Source organism: Salmo salar, chromosome ssa05 (genome assembly GCF_905237065.1).
Source record: "Salmo salar chromosome ssa05, Ssal_v3.1, whole genome shotgun sequence".
In the NCBI taxonomy this organism is placed as follows: Eukaryota; Metazoa; Chordata; class Actinopteri; order Salmoniformes; family Salmonidae; genus Salmo; species Salmo salar.
Window position 1 is genome coordinate 8,123,433 of NC_059446.1, and position 25,438 is coordinate 8,148,870.

Genomic DNA, 25,438 nt, shown 5'->3' on the forward strand with positions numbered 1-25,438 from the left:
GACTTAGAGAAATATTTTGATTAAATTGGTTAAAATCTTCCTAGAAGTCACACATGGTTGGAGGGACATGTCAAAATGCTGAATTTTGGTACTTTAGCAAGCATTTATTCATATACATTTTTTTGATTTATTCAATTCTCCATGTGGTCTATATTAAAAGGGCACTTCATTTAATATAGCAGGCTTTTAAAAATTCAATGGTGCACAATTTCTATTTAAAATATCAAAGGGAAGCAAAAGGCAGTAATTTCATGGAACGACCTACGACCTGGCTACTTTAGTGAACTATTATTAGCAGAGTAAACAAAGCAAAGGAACATGATGTTATGTTGAAAGTGTCAGATCTCAGAACAGCATATTCTGTCTAGGAAATGACCCCAGTGGGTTTTATTTGGATATGTTGGGGGGGTCAGGGTTAGCTCTGGTTTTGTTGTTGTTGGGGGGGTCAGGGTTAGCTCTGGTTTTGTTGTTGGGGGGGGTCAGGGTTAGCTCTGGTTTTGTTGTTGGGGGGGGTCAGGGTTAGCTCTGGTTTTGTTGTTGGGGGGGGTCAGGGTTAGCTCTGGTTTTGTTGTTGGGGGGGTCAGGGTTAGCTCTGGTTTTGTTGTTGGGGGGGTCAGGGTTAGCTCTGGTTTTGTTGTTGGGGGGTCAGGGTTAGCTCTGGTTTTGTTGTTGGGGGGGTCAGGGTTAGCTCTGGTTTTGTTGTTGGGGGGGTCAGGGTTAGCTCTGGTTTTGTTGTTGGGGGGGTCAGGGTTAGCTCTGGTTTTGTTGTTGGGGGGGTCAGGGTTAGCTCTGGTTTTGTTGTTGGGGGGTCAGGGTTAGCTCTGGTTTTGTTGTTGGGGGGGTCAGGGTTAGCTCTGGTTTTGTTGTTGGGGGGGTCAGGGTTAGCTCTGGTTTTGTTGTTGGGGGGGTCAGGGTTAGCTCTGGTTTTGTTGTTGTTGGGGGGTCAGGGTTAGCTCTGGTTTTGTTGTTGGGGGGGTCAGGGTTAGCTCTGGTTTTGTTGTTGTTGGGGGGTCAGGGTTAGCTCTGGTTTTGTTGTTGGGGGGGTCAGGGTTAGCTCTGGTTTTGTTGTTGGGGGGGTCAGGGTTAGCTCTGGTTTTGTTGTTGGGGGGGGTCAGGGTTAGCTCTGGTTTTGTTGTTGGGGGGTTAGCTCTGGTTTTGTTGTTGGGGGGTCAGGGTTAGCTCTGGTTTTGTTGTTGGGGGGGTCAGGGTTAGCTCTGGTTTTGTTGTTGGGGGGTCAGGGTTAGCTCTGGTTTTGTTGTTGGGGGGGTCAGGGTTAGCTCTGGTTTTGTTGTTGGGGGGGTCAGGGTTAGCTCTGGTTTTTGTTGTTGGGGGGAGGGTTAGCTCTGGTTTTGTTGTTGGGGGGGTCAGGGTTAGCTCTGGTTTTGTTGTTGGGGGGGTCAGGGTTAGCTCTGGTTTTGTTGTTGGGGGGGTCAGGGTTAGCTCTGGTTTTGTTGTTGGGGGGGTCAGGGTTAGCTCTGGTTTTGTTGTTGGGGGGGTCAGGGTTAGCTCTGGTTTTGTTGTTGGGGGGGGTCAGGGTTAGCTCTGGTTTTGTTGTTGGGGGGGGTCAGGGTTAGCTCTGGTTTTGTTGTTGGGGGGGTCGGGTTAGCTCTGGTTTTGTTGTTGGGGGGGTCAGGGTTAGCTCTGGTTTTGTTGTTGGGGGGGTCAGGGTTAGCTCTGGTTTTGTTGTTGGGGGGGGTCAGGGTTAGCTCTGGTTTTGTTGTTGGGGGGGTCAGGGTTAGCTCTGGTTTTGTTGTTGGGGGGGTCAGGGTTAGCTCTGGTTTTGTTGTTGGGGGGGTCAGGGTTAGCTCTGGTTTTGTTGTTGGGGGGGGTCAGGGTTAGCTCTGGTTTTGTTGTTGGGGGGGTCAGGGTTAGCTCTGGTTTTGTTGTTGGGGGGGTCAGGGTTAGCTCTGGTTTTGTTGTTGGGGGGGTCAGGGTTAGCTCTGGTTTTGTTGTTGGGGGGGGTCAGGGTTAGCTCTGGTTTTGTTGTTGGGGGGGGTCAGGGTTAGCTCTGGTTTTGTTGTTGGGGGGGTCAGGGTTAGCTCTGGTTTTGTTGTTGGGGGGTCAGGGTTAGCTCTGGTTTTGTTGTTGGGGGGTCAGGGTTAGCTCTGGTTTTGTTGTTGGGGGGGGTCAGGGTTAGCTCTGGTTTTGTTGTTGGGGGGTCAGGGTTAGCTCTGGTTTTGTTGTTGGGGGGGTCAGGGTTAGCTCTGGTTTTGTTGTTGGGGGGGTCAGGGTTAGCTCTGGTTTTGTTGTTGGGGGGGGTCAGGGTTAGCTCTGGTTTTGTTGTTGGGGGGGGTCAGGGTTAGCTCTGGTTTTGTTGTTGGGGGGGGTCAGGGTTAGCTCTGGTTTTGTTGTTGGGGGGGGTCAGGGTTAGCTCTGGTTTTGTTGTTGGGGGGGTCAGGGTTAGCTCTGGTTTTGTTGTTGGGGGGGGGTCAGGGTTAGCTCTGGTTTTGTTGTTGGGGGGTCAGGGTTAGCTCTGGTTTTGTTGTTGGGGGGGTCAGGGTTAGCTCTGGTTTTGTTGTTGGGGGGGTCAGGGTTAGCTCTGGTTTTGTTGTTGGGGGGGTCAGGGTTAGCTCTGGTTTTGTTGTTGGGGGGGTCAGGGTTAGCTCTGGTTTTGTTGTTGGGGGGTCAGGGTTAGCTCTGGTTTTGTTGTTGGGGGGGTCAGGGTTAGCTCTGGTTTTGTTGTTGGGGGGGTCAGGGTTAGCTCTGGTTTTGTTGTTGGGGGGGTCAGGGTTAGCTCTGGTTTTGTTGTTGGGGGGGTCAGGGTTAGCTCTGGTTTTGTTGTTGGGGGGGTCAGGGTTAGCTCTGGTTTTGTTGTTGGGGGGGTCAGGGTTAGCTCTGGTTTTGTTGTTGGGGGGGTCAGGGTTAGCTCTGGTTTTGTTGTTGGGGGGTCAGGGTTAGCTCTGGTTTTGTTGTTGGGGGGGTCAGGGTTAGCTCTGGTTTTGTTGTTGGGGGGGTCAGGGTTAGCTCTGGTTTTGTTGTTGGGGGGGTCAGGGTTAGCTCTGGTTTTGTTGTTGGGGGGGTCAGGGTTAGCTCTGGTTTTGTTGTTGGGGGGGTCAGGGTTAGCTCTGGTTTTGTTGTTGGGGGGTCAGGGTTAGCTCTGGTTTTGTTGTTGGGGGGGTCAGGGTTAGCTCTGGTTTTGTTGTTGGGGGGGTCAGGGTTAGCTCTGGTTTTGTTGTTGGGGGGGTCAGGGTTAGCTCTGGTTTTGTTGTTGGGGGGGGTCAGGGTTAGCTCTGGTTTTGTTGTTGGGGGGGTCAGGGTTAGCTCTGGTTTTGTTGTTGGGGGGGTCAGGGTTAGCTCTGGTTTTGTTGTTGGGGGGGGTCAGGGTTAGCTCTGGTTTTGTTGTTGGGGGGGTCAGGGTTAGCTCTGGTTTTGTTGTTGGGGGGGGTCAGGGTTAGCTCTGGTTTTGTTGTTGGGGGGGTCAGGGTTAGCTCTGGTTTTGTTGTTGGGGGGGTCAGGGTTAGCTCTGGTTTTGTTGTTGGGGGGGTCAGGGTTAGCTCTGGTTTTGTTGTTGGGGGGTCAGGGTTAGCTCTGGTTTTGTTGTTGGGGGGGTCAGGGTTAGCTCTGGTTTTGTTGTTGGGGGGGTCAGGGTTAGCTCTGGTTTTGTTGTTGGGGGGGTCAGGGTTAGCTCTGGTTTTGTTGTTGGGGGGTCAGGGTTAGCTCTGGTTTTGTTGTTGGGGGGGTCAGGGTTAGCTCTGGTTTTGTTGTTGGGGGGGTCAGGGTTAGCTCTGGTTTTGTTGTTGGGGGGGTCAGGGTTAGCTCTGGTTTTGTTGTTGGGGGGTCAGGGTTAGCTCTGGTTTTGTTGTTGGGGGGGTCAGGGTTAGCTCTGGTTTTGTTGTTGGGGGGGTCAGGGTTAGCTCTGGTTTTGTTGTTGGGGGGGTCAGGGTTAGCTCTGGTTTTGTTGTTGGGGGGGTCAGGGTTAGCTCTGGTTTTGTTGTTGGGGGGTCAGGGTTAGCTCTGGTTTTGTTGTTGGGGGGGTCAGGGTTAGCTCTGGTTTTGTTGTTGGGGGGGTCAGGGTTAGCTCTGGTTTTGTTGTTGGGGGGGTCAGGGTTAGCTCTGGTTTTGTTGTTGGGGGGTCAGGGTTAGCTCTGGTTTTGTTGTTGGGGGGGTCAGGGTTAGCTCTGGTTTTGTTGTTGGGGGGGTCAGGGTTAGCTCTGGTTTTGTTGTTGGGGGGGGTCAGGGTTAGCTCTGGTTTTGTTGTTGGGGGGGTCAGGGTTAGCTCTGGTTTTGTTGTTGGGGGGTCAGGGTTAGCTCTGGTTTTGTTGTTGGGGGGGTCAGGGTTAGCTCTGGTTTTGTTGTTGGGGGGGTCAGGGTTAGCTCTGGTTTTGTTGTTGGGGGGGGTCAGGGTTAGCTCTGGTTTTGTTGTTGGGGGGGTCAGGGTTAGCTCTGGTTTTGTTGTTGGGGGGGTCAGGGTTAGCTCTGGTTTTGTTGTTGGGGGGGTCAGGGTTAGCTCTGGTTTTGTTGTTGGGGGGGTCAGGGTTAGCTCTGGTTTTGTTGTTGGGGGGGTCAGGGTTAGCTCTGGTTTTGTTGTTGGGGGGGTCAGGGTTAGCTCTGGTTTTGTTGTTGGGGGGGGTCAGGGTTAGCTCTGGTTTTGTTGTTGGGGGGGTCAGGGTTAGCTCTGGTTTTGTTGTTGGGGGGGTCAGGGTTAGCTCTGGTTTTGTTGTTGGGGGGGTCAGGGTTAGCTCTGGTTTTGTTGTTGGGGGGGTCAGGGTTAGCTCTGGTTTTGTTGTTGGGGGGGTCAGGGTTAGCTCTGGTTTTGTTGTTGGGGGGTTAGCTCTGGTTTTGTTGTTGGGGGGGTCAGGGTTAGCTCTGGTTTTGTTGTTGGGGGGGTCAGGGTTAGCTCTGGTTTTGTTGTTGGGGGGTGGGTTAGCTCTGGTTTTGTTGTTGGGGGGGTCAGGGTTAGCTCTGGTTTTGTTGTTGGGGGGGTCAGGGTTAGCTCTGGTTTTGTTGTTGGGGGGGTCAGGGTTAGCTCTGGTTTTGTTGTTGGGGGGGTCAGGGTTAGCTCTGGTTTTGTTGTTGGGGGGGTCAGGGTTAGCTCTGGTTTTGTTGTTGGGGGGGTCAGGGTTAGCTCTGGTTTTGTTGTTGGGGGGGGTCAGGGTTAGCTCTGGTTTTGTTGTTGGGGGGGTCAGGGTTAGCTCTGGTTTTGTTGTTGGGGGGTCAGGGTTAGCTCTGGTTTTGTTGTTGGGGGGGTCAGGGTTAGCTCTGGTTTTGTTGTTGGGGGGGTCAGGGTTAGCTCTGGTTTTGTTGTTGGGGGGTCAGGGTTAGCTCTGGTTTTGTTGTTGGGGGGGTCAGGGTTAGCTCTGGTTTTGTTGTTGGGGGGGTCAGGGTTAGCTCTGGTTTTGTTGTTGGGGGGGGTCAGGGTTAGCTCTGGTTTTGTTGTTGGGGGGGTCAGGGTTAGCTCTGGTTTTGTTGTTGGGGGGTGGGTTAGCTCTGGTTTTGTTGTTGGGGGGGTCAGGGTTAGCTCTGGTTTTGTTGTTGGGGGGGTCAGGGTTAGCTCTGGTTTTGTTGTTGGGGGGTCAGGGTTAGCTCTGGTTTTGTTGTTGGGGGGGTCAGGGTTAGCTCTGGTTTTGTTGTTGGGGTGGTTCAGCTCTGGTTTTGTTGTTGGGGGGGTCAGGGTTAGCTCTGGTTTTGTTGTTGGGGGGGTCAGGGTTAGCTCTGGTTTTGTTGTTGGGGGGGTCAGGGTTAGCTCTGGTTTTGTTGTGGGGGGGTCAGGGTTAGCTCTGGTTTTGTTGTTGGGGGGGTCAGGGTTAGCTCTGGTTTTGTTGTTGGGGGGGTCAGGGTTAGCTCTGGTTTTGTTGTTGGGGGGTCAGGGTTAGCTCTGGTTTTGTTGTTGGGGGGGTCAGGGTTAGCTCTGGTTTTGTTGTTGGGGGGGTCAGGGTTAGCTCGGGTTTTGTTGTTGGGGGGGTCAGGGTTAGCTCTGGTTTTGTTGTTGGGGGGTCAGGGTTAGCTCTGGTTTTGTTGTTGGGGGGGTCAGGGTTAGCTCTGGTTTTGTTGTTGGGGGGGGTCAGGGTTAGCTCTGGTTTTGTTGTTGGGGGGGTCAGGGTTAGCTCTGGTTTTGTTGTTGGGGGGGTCAGGGTTAGCTCTGGTTTTGTTGTTGTTGGGGGGTCAGGGTTAGCTCTGGTTTTGTTGTTGGGGGGTCAGGGTTAGCTCTGGTTTTGTTGTTGGGGGGGTCAGGGTTAGCTCTGGTTTTGTTGTTGGGGGGTCAGGGTTAGCTCTGGTTTTGTTGTTGGGGGGTCAGGGTTAGCTCTGGTTTTGTTGTTGGGGGGGTCAGGGTTAGCTCTGGTTTTGTTGTTGGGGGGGTCAGGGTTAGCTCTGGTTTTGTTGTTGGGGGGTCAGGGTTAGCTCTGGTTTTGTTGTTGGGGGGGTCAGGGTTAGCTCTGGTTTTGTTGTTGGGGGGGTCAGGGTTAGCTCTGGTTTTGTTGTTGGGGGGGTCAGGGTTAGCTCTGGTTTTGTTGTTGGGGGGTCAGGGTTAGCTCTGGTTTTGTTGTTGGGGGGGTCAGGGTTAGCTCTGGTTTTGTTGTTGGGGGGGTCAGGGTTAGCTCTGGTTTTGTTGTTGGGGGGTCAGGGTTAGCTCTGGTTTTGTTGTTGGGGGGGTCAGGGTTAGCTCTGGTTTTGTTGTTGGGTGGTTCAGCTCTGGTTTTGTTGTTGGGGGGGTCAGGGTTAGCTCTGGTTTTGTTGTTGGGGGGGTCAGGGTTAGCTCTGGTTTTGTTGTTGGGTGGTTCAGCTCTGGTTTTGTTGTTGGGGGGGGTCAGGGTTAGCTCTGGTTTTGTTGTTGGGGGGGTCAGGGTTAGCTCTGGTTTTGTTGTTGGGGGGGTCAGGGTTAGCTCTGGTTTTGTTGTTGGGGGGGTCAGGGTTAGCTCTGGTTTTGTTGTTGGGTGGTTCAGCTCTGGTTTTGTTGTTGGGGGGGTCAGGGTTAGCTCTGGTTTTGTTGTTGGGGGGGTCAGGGTTAGCTCTGGTTTTGTTGTTGGGGGGGTCAGGGTTAGCTCTGGTTTTGTTGTGGGGGGGTCAGGGTTAGCTCTGGTTTTGTTGTTGGGGGGTCAGGGTTAGCTCTGGTTTTGTTGTTGGGGGGTCAGGGTTAGCTCTGGTTTTGTTGTTGGGGGGTCAGGGTTAGCTCTGGTTTTGTTGTTGGGGGGTCAGGGTTAGCTCTGGTTTTGTTGTTGGGGGGGTCAGGGTTAGCTCGGGTTTTGTTGTTGTTGGGGGGGTCAGGGTTAGCTCTGGTTTTGTTGTTGGGGGGGTCAGGGTTAGCTCTGGTTTTGTTGTTGGGGGGGTCAGGTTAGCTCTGGTTTTGTTGGGGGGGTCAGGGTTAGCTCTGGCTTTGTTGTTGGGGGGGTCAGGGTTAGCTCTGGTTTTGTTGTTGGGGGGGGTCAGGGCTGTGGTGGTCATGAAATTTCATCAGCCGGTGATTGTCAAGCAAGTAACTGTCGGTCTCATGGTAATTGACCTGTTAATTAACATAAACACATTTAGCATCTCCTGTCTTCCACACACAGCCTACTAGCCACTGATGCAGACCTTTGGAACATCTACATTTGAAAAAAGTCTAATAAATCCATGTAATATAGCCTACACCATCACAATAAATCCATCATTTATTTTAGACAGGTTAAAAGAAACATGATATGAAGAAAATGTAGTCTATTTCAGAAGAACAGAATAGCATACTCTGAGTTGTCCTTATGTTAGGCCCTGATGTGGCTATGCCATATGGCAGTGGACTACACTAGTTCATTTAGCAGACAAGATTTGCTTACAATTCCGTGGCATTATTTTATATTATTGTCACGTCCTGACCAGTAAAGGGGTTATTTGTTATTGTAGTTTGGTCAGGACGTGGCAGGGGGGTGTTTGTTTTATGTGGTTCGGGGTTTGTTGGGATATGTGTTTATGCAGAGGGATGTTTGTTTAGAGTATTCCGGGGTTTTTGGTTATGTTCTATGTTGTGTATTTCTTTGTGTTGGCCTGGTATGGCTCTCAATCAGGAACAGCTGTACATTGTTGTTGCTGATTGGGAGTCATACTTAGGTAGCCCTGTTTTCACCTGTCCTTTGTGGGAAGTTGTTTTTGCATAGCTGTGTGTTTAGCCTGTAATACCGTGCGTTCGTTCGTTTTCTTGTTTTGTTTCGTTAAGTGTTCTAATAAAAGTTAATATGAGCACTCAACCCGCTGCGCCTTGGTCCACTATATACGACCACCGTTACAATTATTTAATAGTATGAAGAACACAATATTATATTAGGAAAGTTGAGAAATAAATATAGCAGGCCTAGCCTATAGAAAGCGGATGGGAGCCTCCTCTTTTTAAGAAGCCATCACTCTGTTTTCTCACGCAATTGCATAGTCTATAGAAATATTGCGCAACATGAGCTCATGGGCTCTCATGAAGTGTTTGATTAGATTTTCCATTACATTTGCATTGATGTCAGTGATTAGAGGGACAATAGAGTGCTGAGTACCAGGCAGTTAGAAAGTTTGGTAGGCTACTTATGACCATCAGCAGCATCAGAGCTTGGAGAAGCCTAATTACGGTCACGTGGAATTTGACTGCCTTCATGACTCGGTACTACGGTCACCGCAACAGCCCTAGTCATGGTTAGCTCTGTGGTTTCGTTGTTTGGGGTGTTATGTTGACTCATGGTTACATTCAATTAGATACATTGTATTATTACAGTGTCTTTTATCTTCAGGATGCCCAACCCAGATGGGCTTATAAACTGCTGTCTGTTTTTGTGATTCACTGTGTTCCATACTCCTTGACTCATTGGTATATAATTGGTCATTGCAGCCTTGCAGGAGAGTTCTTCCCAGAGGCTGCTCAGCTAGCCTACAAGATGTGGGAAACAAGCGCCATGACCAAAGTTCAGGTTCGGCCCTCTGCCCTCTGCCGTCTACTCACACATCCCAAATGGCACCCTATTCCCCCATTCAATCTGTGTCCTAAATGGACACACATGTAGTGCACTAATTGGGCTCTGATCAAAACTAGTGCACTTTATAGGGTTCCATTTTGGACACATGTTTTTTGCTCATTTTGGCCCTCAAAAATAGCACACTATATTGGGTGCCATTTCAGAGTTGCTCATAGTATAGATTGCATGTTTGTTCTGGCTCTGGCATGCATCTCATTACCTTTACAAGGATCTCTTCCCTTGCTGTGGCCCCTCAACCCATGTTAATAACTCTACCATCTCTTCCCTTGCTGTGGCCCCTCAACCCATGTTAATAACTCTACCATCTCTTCCCTTGCTGTGGCCCCTCAACCCATGTTAATAACTCTACCATCTCTTCCCTTGCTGTGGCCCCTCAACCCATGTTAATAACTCTACCATCTCTTCCCTTGCTGTGGCCCCTCAACCCATGTTAATAACTCTACCATCTCTTCCCTTGCTGTGGCCCCTCAACCCATGTTAATAACTCTACCATCTCTTCCCTTGCTGTGGCCCCTCAACCCCCCCTCACAACATTTCACTAATTACACTGTTGAAATACAGACAGTTCCTGTTACAATGATCCTGTGCAGACATGGATACACACACACATACTCTGATTCAGTTGTTTTCCAGGCCTCCCTCCCTCCAGGACTTCTGATCAGAAACTAAACAATACTGATAGAAGATTCATTGATATTTGGTTTCCGTGACAACACCCAGTCTGAGATTATTCCTGAACTGCAAACTTGTGCATGTTTGCTGCTCTGACCCTTTGAAGTCCTCTCTCTCTCTCTCTCTCTCTCTCTCTCTCTCTCTCTCTCTCTCTCTCTCTCTCTCTCTGTCTCTGTGTGTACTATATCTGATTTGACCTCTGCCCCCTCTCATCCTCTCTTCTTCAGCTCAGACCAACCATCCGTCCTGCCAGTGATTTTGACCCGGCTGATGATGCTCAGAACCTGAGGAAAGCCATGAAAGGCTTTGGTACTTCACTCTGACCATGTTAATGACATTGTTGTAACTTGTTCATACAATATCATATGATATTGTATTAAACATATATGTGGAAGTGTTTGATAAGAACAGGTATTTATAACCATTGATCCTGTCTTCAGGCACAGATGAAGACGTCATCATTAACATTGTGGCTAACAGGAGCAACGCGCAGAGACAGGAGATCAGACAGGCCTTTAAGTCCATCCTCGGCAGGGTAAGACAGACATCCCCAACACTCACATAGTAGCGCTTTACGTTGTAATGTGAAACCCACCGCATGCAAAACTCTATGTGTTTGCTGGAATGTGATGACGTCATTCCAGTGAATGGGCGATGCGCAGCAGCCATTTTGTGCCAGTAGTTCCACACATGGGCTACAGATGGTCATCTGTTCTGTGTGTTAACTATGACCTCTCCTATAGGACCTGATGAAGGATCTGAAGTCTGAACTCTCTAAGAACCTGGAGAGGCTGATTATCGGCCTGATGCTGACGCCTGCCGAGTTTGACGCCAAGATGATGAGGAAAGCAATGGAGGTAGGAGGAGATGGTGGTCAATGTATATAATATATAGAAATGTATAGAGACACTGAATGTTTGTGGAGGTGGTGGATCTCTCAGTATGATACATATCTAGTAGACAAGTCTTAGTATGAGATAACATCTTCTGTTCTGTGTGTGATACATATATAGTATGTTCCGCAGACAAGGGACAGCCTACAGATTCTTTCTCCAGTGGGTGGATTGATGTTTGAGACCGTTATGACAAACTATGAATAAAAACAAATGTGCTTTTCGACAAGAATGGCACAGAGAGGAGAGGAGAGGAGAGGAGAGCAGAGGAGAGCAGAGAGAGAGAGAGAGAGAGAGAGAGAGAGAATATATAGACATAATATGGCATTTGAAATGTCTTTATTCTTTTGGAACTTCTGTGAGTGTAATGTTTAGTGTTAATTTGTATTGTTTATTTCACTTTTGTTTATTATCTACTTCACTTACTTTGGCAATGTTAACATATGTTTCCCATGAGAGAGAGAGAGAGAGAGAGAGAGAGAGAGAGAGAGAGAGAGAGAGAGAGAGAGAGAGAGAGAGAGAGAGAGAGAGAGAGAGAGAGAGAGAGAGAGAGAGAGAGAGAGAGAGAGAGAGAGAGAGAGAGAGAGAGAGAGAGAGAGAGAGATTCCCCATTATTGAGTCAGACTGGCAGACACAGTGTTGACCAAGGTAGGAGTTTCCGTGTTGACTAAATCCAAAGATTCTAAAATGTAAATCCCAGCATTTAGAATACATGCAATGTTTGGTTGCTCAAACAAACCAGAATGACAACATCTCATTCCTATTCCGGGAGTCACACTAATTATTTCCATATTTTGCCAGGGGGCAGGGACAGACGAACATTCTCTGATTGAGATCCTGGTAACCAGGAGCAACGAGGAGATCCATGCCATGAACGCTGCCTACCGGGCTGGTGAGGCCTATAGCGCACTCCATAATAATAATAATAATAGCCCTCTGGTCTGTGTTATAAGCACTGGTTGTTGCCACACAGGCCATCACTGTTAAATAGTCACCACTAGCCAGCCTTCACCAAGTACACACCATCCTATATAACTACTGTCTATATACACCATCCTGTATAACTACTGTCTATATACACCATCCTGTATAACTACTGTCTATATACACCATCCTATATAACTACTGTCTATATACACCATCCTGTATAACTACTGTCTATATACACCATCCTATATAACTACTGTCTATATACACCATCCTGTATAACTACTGTCTATATACACCATCCTATATAACTACTGTCTATATACACCATCCTATATAACTACTGTCTATATACACCATCCTGTATAACTACTGTCTATATACACCATCCTATATAACTACTGTCTATATACACCATCCTATATAACTACTGTCTATATACACCATCCTATATAACTACTGTCTATATACACCATCCTATATAACTACTGTCTATACACACCATCCTGTATAACTAGTGTCTATACCAACCATCCTATATAACTACTGTCTATACTGTATATACACACCATCCTATATAACTACTGTCTATATACACCATCCTATATAACTACTGTCTATACACACCATCCTATATAACTACTGTCTATATACACCATCCTATATATAACTACTGTCTATATACACCATCCTGTATAACTACTGTCTATATACACCATCCTATATAACTACTGTCTATATACACCATCCTATATAACTACTGTCTATACACACCATCCTATATAACTACTGTCTATACACACCATCCTATATAACTACTGTCTATACTGTATATACACACCATCCTATATAACTACTGTCTATATACACCATCCTATATAACTACTGTCTATACACACCATCCTATATAACTACTGTCTATATACACCATCCTATATAACTACTGTCTATATACACCATCCTATATAACTACTGTCTATATATACCATCCTATATAACTACTGTCTATACACACCATCCTATATAACTACTGTCTATACTGTCTATACACACCATCCTATATAACTACTGTCTATACACACCATCCTATATAACTACTGTCTATACACACCATCCTATATAACTACTGTCTATACTGTCTATACACACCATCCTATATAACTACTGTCTATATACACCATCCTATATAACTACTGTCTATACACACCATCCTATATAACTACTGTCTATATACACCATCCTATATAACTACTGTCTATACACACCATCCTATATAACTACTGTCTATATACACCATCCTATATAACTACTGTCTATACACACCATCCTATATAACTACTGCCCATACTGTCTATACACACCATCCTATATAACTACTGTCTATACACACCATCCTATATAACTACTGTCTATACACACCATCCTATATAACTACTGTCTATACACACCATCCTATATAACTACTGTCTATACTGTCTATATACACCATCCTATATAACTACTGTCTATATACACCATCCTATATAACTACTGTCTATATACACCATCCTATATAACTACTGTCTATACACACCATCCTATATAACTACTGTCTATAAACACCATCATATATAACTACTGTCTATACACACCATCCTATATAACTACTGTCTATACACACCATCCTATATAACTACTGTCTATACACACCATCCTATATAACTACTGTCTATATACACCATCCTATATAACTACTGTCTATACTGTCTATACACACCATCCTGTATAACTACTGTCTATACTGTCTATACACACCATCATATATAACTACTGTCTATACACACCATCCTATATAACTACTGTCTATACACACCATCCTATATATAACTACTGTCTATACACACCATTATATACATACAGTATTTATTGATATTGCAGCTCGTTCTGATATTTCTTAATTTCTTTCTTTTAATTCTGGGGTTATTAGTGTGTATTGTTTTGTGTTGCTAGAAACACAAGCATTAGATATTACTGTACTGTTGGAGCTAGAAACACAAGCATTAGGTATTACTGTTGGAGCTAGAAACACAAGCATTAGGTATTACTGTACTGTTGGAGCTAGAAACACAAGCATTAGGTATTACTGTACTGTTGGAGCTAGAAATACAAGCATTAGGTATTACTGTACTGTTGGAGCTAGAAACACAAGCATTAGGTATTACTGTTGGAGCAAGAAACACAAGCATTAGGTATTACTGTTGGAGCTAGAAACACAAGCATTAGGTATTACTGTTGGAGCTAGAAACACAGGCATTAGGTATTACTGTACTGTTGGAGCTAGAAACACAAGCATTAGATATTACTGCACTGTTGGAGCTAGAAACACAAGCATTAGGTATTACTGTTGGAGCTAGAAACACAAGCATTAGGTATTACTGTTGGAGCTAGAAACACAAGCATTAGGTATTACTGTACTGCTGGAGCTAGAAACACAAGCATTAGGTATTACTGTACTGTTGGAGCTAGAAACACAAGCATTAGGTATTACTGCACTGTTGGAGCTAGAAACACAAGCATTAGGTATTACTGTACTGTTGGAGCTAGAAACACAAGCATTAGGTATTACTGTACTGTTGGAGCTAGAAACACAAGCATTAGATATTACTGTACTGTTGGAGCTAGAAACACAAGCATTAGGTATTACTGTACTGTTGGAGCTAGAAACACAAGCATTAGGTATTACTGTACTGTTGGAGCTAGAAACACAAGCATTAGATATTACTGTACTGTTGGAGCTAGAAACACAAGCATTAGGTATTACTGTACTGTTGGAGCTAGAAACACAAGCATTAGGTATTACTGTACTGTTGGAGCTAGAAACACAAGCATTAGGTATTACTGTACTGTTGGAGCTAGAAACACAAGCATTAGATATTACTGTACTGTTGGAGCTAGAAACACAAGCATTAGGTATTACTGTAGTGTTGGAGCTAGAAACACAAGCATTAGGTATTACTGTTGGAGCTAGAAACACAAGCATTGGGTATTACTGTACTGTTGGAGCTAGAAACACAAGCATTAGGTATTACTGTACTGCTGGAGCTAGAAACACAAGCATTAGGTATTACTGTTGGAGCTAGAAACACAAGCATTAGATATTACTGTTGGAGCTAGAAACACAAGCATTAGGTATTACTGTACTGTTGGAGCTAGAAACACAAGCATTAGGTATTACTGTTGGAGCTAGAAACACAAGCATTAGGTATTACTGTACTGTTGGAGCTAGAAACACAAGCATTAGGTATTACTGTTGGAGCTAGAAACACAAGCATTAGGTATTACTGTACTGTTGGAGCTAGAAATACAAGCATTTTGCTGTACCTACAACAACATCTGCAAAATATGTGTACGCATCAAATAAAAATATCATTTTATTTGTTCTTTCAACTGTGGTACCTATTGTTGCCTTTAGGGGGAGCCAGTTGTTCTAGTAGCTGTTACTATACAATAACACACTAAAGCGCTAATCTTTACTGTAGCTATAAACACCTATGATGCATGAATAATAACCATGTATTAACGTTGGTCTGATGTCTTGCAGGCTATAAGAAGAGCATGGAGGAAGCGATCCAGTCAGACACCTCAGGACGCTTCAGTCAGATCCTCACTTCGCTGGTTCAGGTAACGTTTATTCCCTCATACACCTACAGAACAAAGGGCCATAATATGGCCGTCCATATAATTCTATAGGAGTGAGTGAAGTCTATTCTACATAACAATACCTGTCATGCTCTTCCTCCCCCCCCAGGGGGCGAGAGAGCAGGGTCCAGCCGACTGGGACAGAGCATTGGTGGACGCCCAGGTGAGTACATCATGCAACATGGCTCTCGCTCGTTAGATTTTCAATGGGGTTTATTTTGGAATAGTGTTGATGCTCTTTTCAGGAACTGGCCGATGCCTGTAACGAAGGCTCTGACGAAATGGAGATTAAGTTCATGAGTATCCTCTGTACCAGGAGCTTCCCACATCTCAGGAGAGGTACCAGAACAACACTGTTTATCTCTACTGACCACATCTCAGAGAGGTACCAGAGAAACACTGTTTATCTCTACTGACCACATCTCAGAGAGGTACCAGAACAACACTGTTTATCACTACTGACCACATCTCAGGAGAGGTACCAGAACAACACTGTTTATCTCTACTGACCACATCTCAGAGAGGTACCAGAGAAACACTGTTTATCACTACTGACCACATCTCAGAGAGGTACCAGAACAACACTGTTTATCACTACTGACCACATCTCAGAGAGGTACCAGAACAACACTGTTTATCTCTACTGACCACATCTCAGAGAGGTACCAGAGAAACACTGTTTATCTCTACTGACCACATCTCAGAGAGGTACCAGAGAAACACTGTTTATCTCTACTGACCACATCTCAGAGAGGTACCAGAACAACACTGTTTTATCACTACTGACCACATCTCAGGAGAGGTACCAGAGAAACACTGTTTTATCACTAATGCGGTATTAGATAGACATATTATTGGGTATACAAGCTTCAATATCTGTCTTTTATGATTGATGATTGGCATGTCATTTCTGTTTTTCAGTGTTCCAAGAGTTTGTCCGATGCAGCAATAAGGACATTGAACAGATCATCAAGAAGGAGATGTCTGGAGATGTGAAACAGGTCATGTATGGCATAGGTAAGGATTGTTGTGCATAGACGGCTTACTTATGTACTTACCTAGTTAGGCCCTTGACTCCAGGGTGGAGTATAGGCCATTGAGGCTGTTGACAAATGACATCTTACAGGTTTGGGTATTGTAATATTTCGTTTTTGTTGACCTATCATATCTCTCTTTCTCTCTGCAGTTCAGAGTGTAAAGAACCAGTCTAATTACTTTGCTGAGCGCCTGTACAAAGCCATGAAGGTAGGTCCATTTTGTCTTCTTTTACAAAATGGATCCCATTGCAGTCCAGCTATATTTCTCTGGCCCGTGGATAGCTAGCTAAATGCAGTTTTTACTAGGCTAGCTGTTAGTACTATCAGGGGATGGATTTTCTGAGCAGTTCATGTTGTTGTTTATGTCTACCTGGTAGGCTATGTACTATGTGTTTTGTATTGTGTTTTGTATTGTGTTTTGTATTGTGTTTTGTATTGTGTTTGTTATTGTGGTTTGTATTGTGTTTTGTGTTGTGGTGGGTTTTGTATTGTGTTTTGTATTGTGTTTGTTATTGTGGTTTGTATTGTGTTTTGTGTTGTGGTGGGTTTTGTATTGTGTTTTGTGTTGTTTTGTGTTGTGTTTGTTTTGTATTGTGATTGTTTTGTATTGTGTTTTGTGTTGTGGTGGGTTTTGTATTGTGTTTTGTATTGTGTTTTGTATTGTGTTTTGTATTGTGTTTTGTGTTGTTTTTTGTATTGTGTTTTGTGTTGTTTTGTGTTTGTTTTGTATTGTGATTGTTTTGTATTGTGTGTTGTGTTTTGTGTTTTGAATTGTGTTTTGTGTTTGTACTGTGTTTTGTATTGTGTATTGTGTTTGTTATTGTGCTTAGTATTGTGTTTTGTGTTGTGGTGTGTATTGTGTTTTGTGGTGTGTATTGTGTTTTGTATTGTGTTTGTTATTGTGGTTTGTATTGTGTTTTGTGTTGTGGTGGGTTTTGTGTTTTGTGGTGTGTATTGTGTTTTGTGTTGTGGTGGGTTTGGTATTGTGGTTGTGTGTTGTGTGTTTTGTGTTGTGGTGGGTTTGGTATTGTGGTTGTGTGTTGTGTGTTTTGTGTTGTGGTGGGTTTGGTATTGTGGTTGTGTTTTGTGTTGTGTGTTTTGTATTGTGGTTGTGTGTTTTGTGTTTTGTTTTGTGTTTGTTTTGTATTGTGTTTGTTTTGTATTATGTTTTGAGTTTGTGTTGTGTTTGTGTGGACCCCAGAGAGTATAGATGTTGATACATCAACAGTGAATACTAGGGATCCAGCTATATGGATAACCATGTCACTCTTTCCTCTCTGCAGGGTATGGGCACAGACGACAGGGCTCTCATCCGCATCATGGTCTCACGCAGTGAAATCGACCTTTTCAATATTCGCAAAGAGTTTAAGGAGACTCACGACTGTTCTCTCCATGAATTCATCCAGGTAGAAACCATGGTTGTAAGTTTTTATATTTTACATGGCGATTAACACACTGCTGTCTACTGTCTGCTGTGCTTTACATGTCCCTTTACCCTCGCTCTGTCTGCTGTGTGTCTGTCTGCTCGTCTGTCTGCTGTGCTTTACATGTCCCTTTACCCTCGCTCTGTCTGTCTGTCTGCTCATCTGTCTGTCTGCTCATCTGTCTGTCTGTCTGTCTGTCTGTCTGTCTGTCTGTCTGTCTGTCTGTCTGTCTGTCTGTCTGTCTGTCTGTCTGTCTGTCTGTCTGTCTGTCTGTCTGTCTGTCTGTCTGTCATACTACTCTGCTACACATCCTCTTTTGGTCGAGACGGGTGGAACGGGGAACGGTGCTCTATAACTTCCTGTGTTGGGTGGGGCTTTTGGCGCTGTGGCTGCCGATATACAGCTGTTTAGGAATTTCCCCTGCATGCTCGACTTCCTCTATGTAAGCCGCCAAGCGTGATTGGCTAGGAGATGCCGAGGCAGGAAGTGTCTCAATAACAGATCTATACTGGCTCTCACATGTAACAAAAAAAAACACAGGGTTGTGTACTAAATGTCACCCTATACCCTATACAACCCTATGGGTCCTGGTTGAAAGTAGTGCACTTTCGAGAGAATAGGGTTCCATTTGGGACACTCACCCCAGTAATAACTTCTGCAGGTTAGGGTGGCCCTTAAATAATGTCTATGATATTAGCTTTGTACCAGAGGAGGATATGATAATGGTGCCAGAGGGGATGGCTGTGCTATTTTGTTCGTTCTTTTCGCATTGTTTGTAACTCATTTTTGTACATAATGTTGCTGATACCATCTCTTATGACCCGAAAAGTGCTTCTGCAAGACCTTTAAACAGGTCAATATTCATAAGGACGCGAGGACAGATGGATTACCATGACGTGTACTCAAAGCATGCGCGGACCAACTGGCAAGTGTCTTCACTGACATTTCCAACCTCTCCCTGACTGAGTCTGTAATACCTACATGTTTCAAACAGACGACCATAGTCCCTGTGCCCAAGAACACCAAGGTAACCTGCCTAAATGACTACCGACCCGTAGCACTCACATCAGTAGCCATGAAGTGCTTTGAAAGGCTGGTCATGACTCACATCAACACCATCATCCCGGAAACCCTAGACCCACTCAGTTTGCATACCGCCCCAACAGATCCACAGATGATGCAATCTCTATTGCACTCCACACTGCCCTTTCCCACCTGGACAAAAGGAACACCTATGTGAGAATGCTGTTCATTGACTACAGCTCAGCGTTCAACACCATAGTGCCCTCCAAGCTCATCACTATGCTAAGGACCCTGGGACTAAACACCTCCCTCTGCAACTGGATCCTGGACTTCCTGACGGGCCGCCCCCAGGTGGTGAGGGTAGGTAACAACACATCTGCCACGCTGATCCTCAACACAGGGGCCCCTCAGGGATGCGTGCTTAGTCCCCTCCTGTACTCCCTGTTCACCTCACGACTGTGTGGCCAAAACAACTCCAAAATCATTATTAAGTTTGCTGACGACAACAGTGGTAGGCCTGATCACCGACAACGATGAGACAGCCTATAGGGAGGAGGTCAGAGACCTGGCAGTGTGGTGCCAGGACAACAACCTCTCCCTCAACGTGATCAAGACAAAAGAGATGATTGTGGACTACAGGAAAAGGAGGACCGAACAGGCCCCCATTAACATCAACGGGGCTGTAGTGGAGCAGGTTGAGAGCTTCAAGTTCCTTGGTGTCCACATCACCAACAAACTAACATGATCCAAGCACACCAAGACAGTCGTGAAGAGGGCACGACAAAACCTTTTCCCCCTCAGGAAACTGAAAAGATTTGTCATGGGTCCCCAGAGCCTCAGAAAGTTCTACAGTTGCACCATTGAGAGCATCCTGACTGGTTGCATCACCGCCTGGTATGGCAACTGCTTGGCATCTGACCATAAGGCGCTACAGAGGGTAGTGCGTACGACCCAGTACATCACTGGGGCCAAGCTTCCTGACATCCAGAACCTATTTAACAGGTGGTGTCAGAGGAAGGCCCTAAAAATTGTCAAAGACTCCAGCCACCCCAGTCATAGACTGTTCTCTCTACTACCGCACGGCAAGCGGTACCGGAGCGCCAAGTCTAGGTCCAAAAGGCTCCTTAACAGCTTCTACCCCCAAGCCATAAGACTGCTGAACAATTAATCAAATGGCCACCCGGACAATTTACATTGGGTGTGGGTGTGTCTCTGTGGTACTGTGTGTGTCTCTGTGAGGTACTGTACTGTGTGGGTCTCTGTGAGGTACTGTACTGTGTGGGTCTCTGTGAGGTACTGTACTGTGTGTGTCTCTGTGAGGTACTGTACTGTGTGTGTCTCTGTGATGTACTGTACTGTGTGTGTCTCTCTGTGAGGTACTGTACTGTGTGTGTCTCTGTGAGGTACTGTACTGTGTGTGTCTCTGTGAGGTACTGTACTGTGTGTGTCTCTCTGTGAGGTACTGTACTGTGTGTGTCTCTGTGATGTACTGTATGTGTCTCTGTGAGGTACTGTGTGTGTCTCTGTGAGGTACTGTGTGTGTCTCTGTGAGGTACTGTACTGTGTGTCTCTCTGTGAGGTACTGTACTGTGTGTGTCTCTGTGAGGTACTGTACTGTATGTGTCTCTGTGAGGTACTGTACTGTGTGTGTCTCTGTGATGTACTGTGTGTGTCTCTCTGTGAGGTACTGTACTGTGTGTGTCTCTGTGAGGTACTGTACTGTGTGTGTCTCTGTGAGGTACTGTACTGTGTGTGTCTCTCTGTGAGGTACTGTACTGTGTGTGTCTCTGTGATGTACTGTATGTGTCTCTGTGAGGTACTGTGTGTGTCTCTGTGAGGTACTGTGTGTGTCTCTGTGAGGTACTGTACTGTGTGTCTCTCTGTGAGGCACTGTACTGTGTGTGTCTCTGTGAGGTACTGTACTGTATGTGTCTCTGTGAGGTACTGTACTGTGTGTGTCTCTGTGATGTACTGTGTGTGTCTCTGTGAGGTACTGTACTGTATGTGTCTCTGTGAGGTACTGTGTGTGTCTCTGTGATGTACTGTATGTGTCTCTGTGAGGTACTGTACTGTGTGTGTCTCTGTGATGTACTGTATGTCTCTCTGTGAGGTACTGTACTGTATGTGTCTCTGTGAGGTACTGTATGTCTCTCTGTGAGGTACTGTACTGTATGTGTCTCTGTGAGGTACTGTACTGTGTGTGTCTTTGTGAGGTACTGTACTGTGTGTGTCTCTGTGAGGTACTGTACTGTGTGTGTCTCTGTGAGGTACTGTACTGTGTGTGTCTCTGTGAGGTACTGTACTGTGTGTGTCTTTGTGAGGTACTGTACTGTGTGTGTCTCTGTGAGGTACTGTACTGTGTGTGTGTCTCTGTGAGGTACTGTACTGTGTGTGTCTCTGTGAGGTACTGTACTGTGTGTCTCTGTGAGGTACTGTACTGTGTGTGTCTCTGTGAGGTACTGTACTGGGTGTGTCTGTGTGAGGTACTGTATGGTGTGTGTCTCTGTGAGGTACTGTACTGGGTGTGTCTCTGTGAGGTACTGGGTGTGTCTCTGTGAGGTACTGGGTGTGTCTCTGTGAGGTACCGTATGTGTCTATGTGATATACTGTACTGTGTGTGTCTCTGTGATATACTGTATGTGTCTCTGTGAGGTACTGTACTGTGTGTGTCTCTGTGAGGTACTGTGTGTGTCTCTGTGATGTACTGGGTGTGTCCCTGTGGTACTGTACTGTATGTCTCTCTGTGAGGTACTGTATGTGTCTCTGTGAGGTACTGTACTGTATGTGTCTCTGTGAGGTACTGTACTGTGTGTGTCTCTGTGATGTACTGTATGTCTCTCTGTGAGGTACTGTACTGTATGTGTCTCTGTGAGGTACTGTATGTCTCTCTGTGAGGTACTGTACTGTATGTGTCTCTGTGAGGTACTGTACTGTGTGTGTCTTTGTGAGGTACTGTACTGTGTGTGTCTCTGTGAGGTACTGTACTGTGTGTGTCTCTGTGAGGTACTGTACTGTGTGTGTCTCTGTGAGGTACTGTACTGTGTGTGTCTTTGTGAGGTACTGTACTGTGTGTGTCTCTGTGAGGTACTGTACTGTGTGTGTGTCTCTGTGAGGTACTGTACTGTGTGTGTCTCTGTGAGGTACTGTACTGTGTGTCTCTGTGAGGTACTGTACTGTGTGTGTCTCTGTGAGGTACTGTACTGGGTGTGTCTGTGTGAGGTACTGTATGGTGTGTGTCTCTGTGAGGTACTGTACTGGGTGTGTCTCTGTGAGGTACTGGGTGTGTCTCTGTGAGGTACTGGGTGTGTCTCTGTGAGGTACCGTATGTGTCTATGTGATATACTGTACTGTGTGTGTCTCTGTGATATACTGTATGTGTCTCTGTGAGGTACTGTACTGTGTGTGTCTCTGTGAGGTACTGTGTGTGTCTCTGTGATGTACTGTACTGGGTGTGTCCCTGTGGTACTGTACTGTATGTCTCTCTGTGAGGTACTGTATGTGTCTCTGTGAGGTACTGTACTGTATGTGTCTCTGTGAGGTACTGTACTGTGTGTGTCTCTGTGAGGTACTGCACTGTGTGTGTCTCTGTGAGGTTTTGTACTGTATGTGTCTCTGTGAGGTACTGTACTGTGTGTGTCTCTGTGATGTACTGTGTGTGTCTCTGTGAGGTACTGTACTGTGTGTGTCTCTGTGAGGTACTGTACTGTATGTGTCTCTGTGAGGTACTGTATGTGTCTCTGTGAGGTACTGTACTGTGTGTCTCTGTGAGGTACTGTACTGTATGTGTCTCTGTGAGGTACTGTATGTGTCTCTGTGATGTACTGTACTGTGTGTGTCTCTGTGAGGTACTGTACTGTGTGTGTGTCTATGTGAGGTACTGTACTGTGTGTGTCTCTGTGAGGTACTGTGTGTGTCTCTGTGAGGTACTGTACTGTGTGTGTCTCTGTGATGTACTGTACTGTGTGTGTCTCTGTGAGGTTCTGTGTGTCTCTGTGATGTACTGTATGTGTCTCTGTGAGGTACTGTACTGTATGTCTCTCTGTGAGGTACTGTACTGTGTGTGTCTCTGTGAGATACTGTACTGTGTGTGTCTCTGTGAGATACTGTACTGTGTGGGTCTCTGTGAGGTACTGTACTGTGTGTGTGTCTCTGTGAGGTACTGTACTGTGTGTGTCTCTGTGAGGTAATGTACTGTGTGTGTCTCTGTGAGGTACTGTACTGTGTGTTTCTGTGATGTACTGTACTGTGTGTCTCTGAGGTACTGTACTGTGTGTCTCTCTGTGAGGTACTGTACTGTGTGTGTCTCTGTGAGGTACTGTACTGTGTGTGTCTCTGTGAGGTACTGTACTGTGTGTCTCTCTGTGGTGTACTGTACTGTGTGTGTCTCTGTGAGGTACTGTGTGTGTCTCTGTGAGGTACTGTATGTGTCTCTGTGAGGTACTGTACTGTGTGTGTCTCTGTGAGGTACTGTACTGTGTGTGTCTCTGTGAGGTACTGTGTGTGTCTCTGTGAGGTACTGTACTGTATGTGTCTCTGTGAGGTACTGTACTGTATGTGTCTCTGTGAGGTACTGTATGTGTCTCTGAGGTACTGTACTGTGTGTGTCTCTGTGAGGTACTGTACTGTGTGTGTCTCTGTGAGGTACTGTATGTGTCTCTCTGTGAGGTACTGTACTGTGTGTCTCTCTGTGAGGTACTGTACTGTGTGTCTCTGTGAGGTACTGTACTGGGTGTGTCTCTGTTAGGTACTGTACTGTGTGTCTCTCTGTGAGGTACTGTGTGTCTCTCTGTGAGGTACTGTGTGTCTCTCTGTGAGGTACTGTACTGTACTGTATGTGTCTCTGATAATGTGTCTGTGTGACGTTACTCAGTTAACAATGCTTTTACTGTGGGAGCTGCATCACTGATTAGTACCGCCACTCTGAATAACTTATAACTTATAATATTTATATAGCTATATGATGTGTGATATAATCTAAGTTATAAAATATGCAATATAATCTAAGTTATAAACTGGGTGGTTCGAGCCCTGCATTCTGATATGCTGAATGCCGTGGTATATCAGACCGTATACCATGGGTATGACGTTAGTAACCAGTTTATAATAGCAATAAGGCTCCTCTGGGGTTTGTGGTATATGGACAATATACCACGGCTAAGGTCTGTATCCAGGCACTCGGCGTTGTGTTGTGTATAAGAACAGCCCTTAGCCGTGGTATATTTGCCATATACCACACCCCCTCTGGCCTTATTGCTTAATTATAGAATATGTGGTATAATAACGTATACTGTTCAAACACTCAGTAAAAGAGACACTAAATACTCCTTCCTCTCAATGTGTGTTCAATTTTGTGTTCAAAATGTGAATGCGTTCCAAATGGCCCCGTTTCCTAAATAGGCCATTTGGGACGGAGACCGTTTTAGTTTTAAGTTCCTAAAAAGCTGTTGATTCCTCTTTTAGGGTGATACCTCAGGGGACTACCGTAAAACCCTGCTGATGCTGTGTGGAGGACAAGACTAGATCCAGAACCACCCAGCAGGCTTCCAGAAGGTCCCAGAACACTCTAGAACCAGAACCACCCAGCAGGCTTCCAGAAGGCTCTAGAACACCAGTGGAGCTTCTGGAACACTCTAGAACACCAACTGAAGCTGTCAATCTACCGGTCAACTGTGCTGTGCGTACATCCCCATTGAACCCAGTGGGGATAGTCAGTCTGCTCTGTTTGTCCCACACCGCTGCCACTCCTCTGCCAAAGTTACCTATGACCTCAACAGCCTCCCCACATAGTCCCTGTTCCGTTCAGCCTTCCTAGCTTCCTTGAAGTAATCACAGATCTAATTTGGTTCAAGTGATTTTAGGGTGCTAACCTTGCTATACTTACACCTATCAATTACTAATGATGCATTTCTTCAGAATTGGAACAGGAGCCAAAGCTCTGTGCTGTCACCTCCGTGTCAGCTAGCCTGTCTTCTTCATGTCAAACCTTTTTTTTTTTACACAACTTCTGTAGTGTTAGTGGTATTTACATTGAAAGTGAGAGATAGGAAACTGCTTGGCTATGTGTCTGTCAACCTATTGAAGACTTGAAGTGTTTTTTTTTGTATAGCGCTTCTACAATGTGATAGGTCAATAGGTCATCCATCCAATGAATACTGTATGGTTTTAGGAATGTTACATTGTTTCTCCTGATAATAAAAGGAATGCGTCGTAGTACTGTTTTCTGTTTCCTTGTCTTTTTTTGAAGACAGATTTGACTGATAAGAAATGACCTATTTTATGATAAATACATATAAACATGCATAAATGTTCAAACAGCATTGAATACATTTCAACCAAATTGCGCTTACATTATATTTACATTTTAGTCATTTAGCAGACGCTCTTATCCAGTGCGACTTACAGTAGTGAATGCATACATTTCATTGAAAAAAATTCCATACTGGTCCCCCGTGGGAATCGAACCCACAACCCTGGTGTTGCAAACACCATGCTCTACCAACTGAGCCACACGGGACGCTTAGGTCCATGTCGTGTGTAAAAATGCACATATTGTGAGTCATTTGGCTGAGATCATTGTAAAGCCTTGTGTTGATCTCTGCTGACAGTGCTCCAGATACAGCAGTATCTGTCTCTACGTACTAAATGGCACGTTATCCCCTATATAGGGCACTACTTTTGACCAGAGCCCTATGAGCCCTGGTCAAAAGTAGTGTACTACATAGGGAATAGGGTGCCATTTGGTACGTGTCACTGTGGTTCACTATGTTTAGCTACCTGGGTAGCTTCTGTGTGTAGTTCAATGATTAACTATTGATGGGCACTGGGCAGAGCTTTAGAATCAGGAAACTCCCTACTTACAT

The 25,438-nt window shown here is 45.6% G+C and overlaps 1 protein-coding gene and 1 pseudogene across 4 annotated transcripts in view; both read left to right on the top strand.

The window, feature by feature from the left end:
• Nucleotides 1-24,796, top strand: part of LOC106604152 (annexin A6) — a 43,635-nt gene extending 18,839 nt beyond the window's left edge. For 3 of the 4 annotated variants that reach the window (XM_045717842.1, XM_045717844.1, XM_045717845.1), the window contains 12 exons: nucleotides 8,780-8,858; nucleotides 9,824-9,905; nucleotides 10,037-10,131; nucleotides 10,340-10,453; nucleotides 11,291-11,381; nucleotides 14,997-15,076; nucleotides 15,204-15,257; nucleotides 15,340-15,433; nucleotides 16,016-16,111; nucleotides 16,281-16,339; nucleotides 17,415-17,552; nucleotides 24,039-24,796. In XM_045717842.1, the coding sequence (XP_045573798.1) occupies nucleotides 8,780-8,858; nucleotides 9,824-9,905; nucleotides 10,037-10,131; nucleotides 10,340-10,453; nucleotides 11,291-11,381; nucleotides 14,997-15,076; nucleotides 15,204-15,257; nucleotides 15,340-15,433; nucleotides 16,016-16,111; nucleotides 16,281-16,339; nucleotides 17,415-17,552; nucleotides 24,039-24,098 (1,042 nt within the window). In that variant the 3' untranslated portion in view covers nucleotides 24,099-24,796. The remainder of the gene's footprint in view (nucleotides 1-8,779; nucleotides 8,859-9,823; nucleotides 9,906-10,036; nucleotides 10,132-10,339; nucleotides 10,454-11,290; nucleotides 11,382-14,996; nucleotides 15,077-15,203; nucleotides 15,258-15,339; nucleotides 15,434-16,015; nucleotides 16,112-16,280; nucleotides 16,340-17,414; nucleotides 17,553-24,038) is intronic. The other variant, XM_045717843.1, reaches the window with a different exon arrangement.
• Nucleotides 1-25,438, top strand: part of LOC123743233 (basic proline-rich protein-like) — a 603,964-nt pseudogene that overhangs the window by 240,438 nt on the left and 338,088 nt on the right.